General features: G+C 49.0%; 1 protein-coding gene across 1 annotated transcript; it reads left to right on the top strand.

Annotated features, from left to right (window-relative positions):
- Nucleotides 1-413: 413 nt before the first annotated feature.
- On the top strand, nt 414-7,054 carry LOC121342697 (mediator of RNA polymerase II transcription subunit 25-like; the record flags this gene model as incomplete). The annotated part of the gene is made up of 7 exons (XM_041417293.1): nt 414-471; nt 1,332-1,439; nt 2,800-2,988; nt 4,336-4,425; nt 6,090-6,149; nt 6,722-6,797; nt 6,840-7,054. Coding segments are annotated over 7 exons (691 nt in total), but the record flags the coding sequence as incomplete, so codon positions are not given.
- Nucleotides 7,055-7,390: the final 336 nt, after the last annotated feature.

The raw sequence follows: 7,390 nt of genomic DNA on the forward strand, positions 1-7,390 counted from the left end.
CATTTTGGTGCCATTTTATGACATTTTGGGTCATTTTTGTGCCATTTTTGCACCATTCTGGTACCAGGGAGTTTGGGATGAATTTGGGGGATTTTAGTTCATTTTGTGGACGTAAAAATTCACTGCTGTGGGGTGGGAGGGGATTTTGGGGAGAATTTGGGGGATTTTGGGGAGAATTTGGGGGATTTTGGGATAATTTGGGGGATTTTTGGGGTTTTGGAATGGGGAAACCCCAAACTCACCCATTTTTTCCCTTTTTTCCCTTTTTTTCCCAGGAAAACGGATCAGTGGCCCCAAAAATTGATCATGCAGCTCATCCCACAGCAGCTCTAATTTGGGGGATTTTTGGGGTTTGGGAATGGGGGAACCCCAAACTCACCAATTTTTTCCCCTTTTTTCCCTTTTTTTCCCAGGAAATCGGATCAGTGGCCCCAAAAATTGATCATGCAGCTCATCCCACAGCAGCTCCTGGTGAGGATTTGGGGATTTTTGGGGGATTTGGGATTTTTTTGGGGGGATTTGGGTTTTTTGGGGGAGGATTTGGGGGCTTTTTGTGGGATTTGGGGGTTTTTGGGGAGGATTTGGGTTTTTTTTGGGAGGATTTCTGGTTTTTTTGGTGGGATTTGGGTTTTTTTAGAGGAGGATTTGGGATTTTTTGATGGGATTTGGGGTGTTTTGGGGAGGATTTGGGGTTTTTTTGGGGGGATTTGGGTTTTTTTTGGGGGTTTTGGGAGGGGATTTGGGCTTTTTTGGGGAGGATTTGGGATTTTTTGATGGGATTTGGGGTTTTTTGGGGAGGATTTGGGATTTTTTGGGGAGGATTTGGGGTTTTTTGGGGAGGATTTCTGGTTTTTTTGTGGGATTTGGGTTTTTTTGGAGGAGGATTTGGGGTTTTTGGGGAGGATTTGGGTTTTTTTGTGGGATTTGGGTTTTTTTTGGTGGGAATTGGAGTTTTTTGGGGGAGGGATTTGGGGTTTTTTGTGGGATTTGGGGTTTTTTGTGGGATTTGGGGTTTTTTTGGGGGATTTGGGGTTTTTTTGGTGGGATTTGGGGTTTTTTTTGAGGGATTTGGGGTAGTTTTGTAAGATTTAAGGGGTTTTTTTGGGATTTGGGGTGGTTTTTTGGGATTTGGCTGGTTTTTTTTGGGATTTGGGGTGGCTTTTATGGGATTTGAAGTTTTTTAAAGTGGGATTTGGGGTGATTTTTTGAGATTTAAGGGGTTTTTTTCTGGGATTCGGGGTGGTTTTTGTGAGATTTCGGAGATTTTGGGTTTTGTAAGACGGTTTCGTAGGATTTTGGGGGGTCCTGAGCCCTTTTTTTGGCCCCCCCAGACCACCCTGGGCCCCCTGTTCCGCAATTCCCGCATGGTTCAGTTCCATTTCACCAACAAGGACCTGGAGTCGCTCAAGGGGCTCTACAGGATCATGGGCAACGGCTTCGTAAGCACCCCAAAATCCGGGGACCCCAAAACAGCCCGGGGGACCCCAAAATCCGGGAACCCCAAAACAGCCCGGGGGACCCCAAAATCCGGGAACCCCAAAACAGCCCGGGGCACCCCAAAATCATCACTGGGGACCCCAAAATAATCACCGGGGACCCCAAAATCATCACCGGGGACCCCAAAACAGCCCGGGGGACCCCAAAATCATCACTAGGGATCCCAAAATCACCCTCAGGGACCCCAAAATCACCCGGAGAGACCCCAAAATCATCACCGGGGACCCCAAAACAGCCCGGGGGACCCCAAAATCCGGGAACCCCAAAACAGCCCGGGGCACCCCAAAATCATCACTGGGGACCCCAAAATAATCACCGGGGACCCCAAAATCATCACCGGGGACCCCAAAATCATCCCTGGGGATCCCAAAATCATCCCTGGGGACCTCAAAACCACGTGGAGAGACCCCAAAATCATCCCCAGGGACCCAAAAATCACCCTCAGGGACACCAAAACAGCCCTGGGGATCCCAAAATCATCACCGGGGACCCCAAAATCATCCCCAGGGACCCCAAAATCATCCCCCTCTTAGGGACCCCAAAATCATCACCGGGGATCCCAAAATCATCCCGGGGGACCCCAAAATCACTCTTAGGGACACCAAAATCACGCTGGGAGACCCCAAAATCACCTGGAGAGACCCCAAAATCATCCCTAGGGATCCCAAAATCATCACCGGGGACCCCAAAATCACTCTTAGGGACACCAAAATCACCCTCAGGGACCCCAAAACATCCTCAGGGACACCAAAATCACCTGGAGAGACCCAAAAATCACCCTCAGGACCCCCAAAATCACCCGGAGAGACCCCAAAACATCCCCAGGGACCCCAAAATCACCCTCAGGGCTTTTGTCATATTTGGGGTTATTGGGGGGGCCATTTTTTGGCCATTTTTTGGCCATTTTTTGGCCATTTTGGCACCATTTTTTGGCCATTTTGGTGCCATTTTTTGGCCATTTTGGCGCCATTTTTTGGCCATTTTGACGCCTTTTTTTTTGCCAATTTTGACGCCATTTTTTGGCCATTTTGACCCCATTTTTTGGCCATTTTTGTGCCATTTTTGCACCATTTTGGTGCCATTTTGACGCCATTTTTGGGCCATTTTGACGCCATTTTTTGGCCATTTTGGTGCCATTTTTTGGCCATTTTGGCGCCATTTTTTGGCCATTTTGATGCCATTTTTTTGCCATTTTGGCACCATTTTTTGGCCATTTTGACGCCATTTTTTGGCCATTTTGGTGCCATTTTTTGGCCATTTCAGTGCCATTTTTTGACATTTTGGTGCCGTTCCCTGATCCAGGCAGGCTGCGTGCACTTCCCACACACGGCCCCGTGCGAGGTGCGGGTTTTGATGCTGCTCTACTCGTCCAAAAAGAAAATTTTCATGGGCTTGATCCCGAACGACCAGAGCGGCTTCGTCAACGGCATCCGCCAGGTCATCACCAACCACAAGCAGGTGCAGCAGCACAAGATGGACCAGCAGCGTGGGGTGAGGTCCAAAAACACCCCAAAATACCCCAAAAACACCCCAAAACCACCCCAAAACACCTCAAAAACACCCCAAAACACCCCAAAAACACCCCCAAAACACCCCAAAATCCTCCAGAGCTCATCCGTTCCTTCCAGATCCCTTTTGGGTGGAATCTTCCCCTTTTAACGCCCCCAAACGCCATTTTTCCTCCTTTAACCCCCCCCAAAATCTCATTTTTCTCTCATTTTTCTCCGTTTTTCCCATTTTTAACCCCATTTTCCCCTCAGATCAAGGAAGAGGACCTGGGCTTTGGCCTAGGCCACCTGGGACCCCTAAACCCCATTTTTCCCCCTTTAATCCCATTTTAATCCCCCCAAATCCCATTCTTTTACCAGTTTTTACCCTTTTTCCCATTTTTTCTTATTTTTAATCCCATTTTCTCCTCAGATCAAGGATGAGGCCTACCAGGAGGACCTGGGTTTTGGCCTGGGCCACCTTGGACTCCTAAACCCCATGTTTCCCACCTTTAACCCTAATTTTTCTCATTAAACCCCACTTTAACACTGCTAAATCCCATTTTTTTTACCTATATTTACCCATCTGAATCTATTTTTCCCATTTTTGACCTCATTTTCTCCTCAGGTCAAGGACAAGGCCTACCAGGAGGACCTGGGCTTTGGCCTGGGCCACCTAGGACTCCTAAACCCCATGTTTTCCATCTTTAACCTTAATTTTTCTCATTAAACCCCATTTTAACACTGCTAAATCCCATTTTTTTACCTATATTTACCCATCTGAATCTATTTTTCCCATTTTTGACCCCATTTTCTCCTCAGATCAAGGATGAGGCCTACCAGGAGGACCTGGGTTTTGGCCTGGGCCACCTAGGACTCCTAAACCCCATGTTTTCCATCTTTAACCTTAATTTTTCTCATTAAACCCCATTTTAACACTGCTAAATCCCATTTTTTTGCCTATTTTTACCCATCTTAATCTATTTTTCCCATTTTTGATCCCATTTTCCCCTCAGATCAAGGACAAAGCCTACCAGGAGCACCTGGGCCTCCTGGCACCCCTAAACCCCATTTTTCCCACTTTAACCCCATTAAATCCCATTTTAATGGGATTTTAAACCCCACCAAATCCCATTTTTAACTCCATTTTTTCCCCCCTTTTAACCCTTTATGGCTCGATTCCCCCAAGTGCCTCCCAAACCCCATTTTGGCAGTCTTTGATGCTCCGTTTTGTGGGGTTTTTCTACCCCCTCAACACCCCCATCCCTTTCTTGGGGGTCATTTCTGTCCCCCACTCTTTTCGGGGTCTCTCTGCTGTTCCCAAACACCCCAAGTTTTCCTGTCCCCACAGCTGGGGGGCTCAGCCCCTGTTCCTGGGGCTCCCCCGTTCCTGCCCAAGCAGCCGGGGACCCTCCCTGTGACCTCGGGGGTGCAGCCACAGGTAAGGGGGGATTTGGGGTGGTTTTTGTGGGATTTGGGCTGGTTTTTGTGGGATTTGTGCTGGTTTTTGTGGGATTTGTGCCGGTTTCTGTGGGATTTGGGCTGGTTTTTGTGGGGAAAAACCTTGGTTGGGTTTTTTGTGTCTTTTTGTTCCTACCTGTTTCTTGTCTTCTTTCTCCTCTTGTTTCCAGCCTTGTTTCCTGTCCTTTTTTCCTCACATTTTCCGTTCTTTTTCTCCCCTCACATTTCCCGCCCTTTTCCCCCCTCATGTTTCTCGCCCTTTTTTCCCCTGACATTTTCCCCTCATGTTTCCCTCACGTTTCCCTTCTCTTTCCCCTCACATTTCCTGCCATTTCTCCTCTCACATTTCCTTTTTCCCTCACATTTCCCACCATTTTTCCCTTCACATTTCCCACCCTTTCCTCCCCTCATGTCTCCCGCCCCTTTCTCCCCTCACCTTTTCCCCTCTTGTTTCCCTCCTCTTTCCCCTCACATTTCCTGCCATTTTCTCCCCTCATGTTTCTCGCCCTTTTCTCCCCTCACGTTTCCTTTTTCCCTCACGTTTCCCACCCTTTTCCCCCTCACGTCTCCCACCCTTTTCCCCGCTCATGTTTCCCTTTTCTCCCCTCACATTCCCCACTCTTATTCCCCTCACGTCTCCTTTTTGTTCTACCTGTTTCCTGCCTTCCTTCTCCTGCCCTTTTTTCAGCTTTTTTTTCCCTTTTTTTCAGCTTTTTCTCCTCACATTAATCACCCTTTTTCTCCCCTCACTTTTCCCACTCTTTTCCCCCTCACGTTTCCCGCCCTTTTCTCCCCTCACATTTTCCCCTCGTGTTTCCCTCACATTTCCCTCCTCTTTCCCCTCACATTTCCTGCCATTTTCTCCCCTCATGTTTCTAGCCCTTTTCTTCCCTCACGTTTCCTTTTTCCCTCACGTTTCCCACCCTTTCCTCCCCTCACGTCTCTTGCCCTTTTCTCCCCTCATGTTTCCCTTTTCTCCCCTCACATTCCCCACTCTTATTCCCCTCACTTTTTGTCCCTACCTGTCTCCTGCCTTCCTTCTCCTGCCCTTTTTTCGTTTTTTTTTCCTTTTTTTCAGCTTTTTCTCCTCACATTAACCACCCTTTTTCTCCCCTCACATTTCCCGCCCTTTTCTCCCCTCACGTTTCCCACCCTTTTTCCCTTCCCTTTTCCCCCTCTTTTTCCCCTCACATTTTACCACCATTTCCCCCATGTTTCCCGTGTTTTTCCCCTCAATTTTTTCGTTTTTTTTTCCTTTTTTTCAGCTTTTTCTCCTCACATTAACCACCCTTTTTCTCCCCTCACATTTCCCGCCCTTTTCTCCCCTCACGTTTCCCACCCTTTTTCCCCTCACATTTCCCCCTCTTTTTCCCCTCACATTTTACCACCATTTCCCCCATGTTTCCCGTGTTTTTCCCCTCAAATTCCTGCCATTTTCCCCTCACATTTCCTCCCTTTTTCCCCTCATGTTTCCCTTTTCCCTCACCTTTCACATCCTTTCTCTCTTCTCATTTCCCATCCTTTTCCCCCTCACATTTCCCACCCTTTTTCCTCTCACATTTCCACTTGAGATGGTTTTTATTGAATTTTGGGGTGGTTTTTGTGGAATTTGAGATGGATTTAAGCTTTGTGCCCCTCACCCAGGTGAGCCCAGGCTTGGCGCAGGTCGGGATCATGGAGGAGCAGCAGCGGCAGCAGAGCCTGGTCTGGGGGATTTTGGGGGGTTTTGGGGCATTTTAGGGGGTCCTAGAGGGGCTTAGGGGCCCCTGGATGGGTTGGGGGGTTGGGTTGGAGGAATTTTAGGGTGATTCAAGGGGGTCCTGTATCAGTTTTGGTGGGACCCTGGTTAGGTATGGGGAGTTTTGGATGATTTTGGGGGCTCCTGGATGGGTTGGGGATTGGCTTGGAGGAATTTTGGGGTGATTCAAGGGGTCCTGCATGATTTTTGGGGTCTGGGAGGGGTTTTGGGGGGACCCTGGTTTGATTTAGGGAGTCCTGGATGATTTTGGGGGCTCTTGGATGGGTTGGGGATTGGATTGGAGGAATTTTGGGTTGATTCGAGGGGTCCTGCATGATTTTTGGGGGAATCCTGCTTGGGTTTGGGGAGTCCTAGATGATTTTGGGGGATTTCTGGCTGGGTTTGAGGGTTTTTTTGGTATTTTGGAGGGGTGCCTGAATGAATTTTGGGTTTTTTTGGACATTTTTGGGGTCCTAGAACAATTTGTGGGGCTCCTTTTTTGGGGTGATTTTCCAACATTCCCTTTTTCCCTCCCCAGTTACAACTCCGAAACCCAAGCCTGGAACCCCAAAACCACCCCGGGATCCCCCAAAACCCCCCTGAACCCCCCCCAGGTGGTTTTGGGGTCCCCCCTGACCCCCCTGTGCCCCCCCCAGGGCAGATGCTGCTGCCCCCCGGCCCGCGGGGTCCCGTCCCCCCGGGGGGGCTCCAGCCCGTGCAGACCCCCAGCGTGATGGAGGAGGACATCCTGATGGACCTCATCTAGGGGGGACCCCAAAATTCGGGGTGGGAACCCCAAAATTTGGGGTGGGAACCCCAAAAAACCCCTCCAAGATCCCAAAATATCCTTAAAAACCGTAAAAATCCCCCCCAAAAAAAACCCCAAATCAGGGGTCTGCAGACCCTCAGGTGATGGAGAGGGACATCCGGATGGACCTCACCTAGGGGGGACCCCAAAATTCGGGGTGGGAACCCCAAAATTTGGGGGTGAGAACCCCAAAAAAACCCAAAAAACCCCCTAAAAAGTTCAAAAATACCCCAAAACCCCAAAGAATCCCCAAAATCACCCCAAAACCACAAAGGGACCCCCCCCCAAATCAGGAGTCTGGGGACCCTCCATGGGGGGAGTCCCCAAAATTTGGGGTGGAAACCCAAAAAACCCCCTAAAAAGTTCAAAAATACCCCAAAACCCCAAAGAATCCCCAAA

This window comes from Onychostruthus taczanowskii, unplaced genomic scaffold (genome assembly GCF_017590055.1).
Source record: "Onychostruthus taczanowskii isolate IOZ18803 unplaced genomic scaffold, ASM1759005v1 scaffold555, whole genome shotgun sequence".
In the NCBI taxonomy this organism is placed as follows: domain Eukaryota; kingdom Metazoa; phylum Chordata; class Aves; order Passeriformes; family Passeridae; genus Onychostruthus; species Onychostruthus taczanowskii.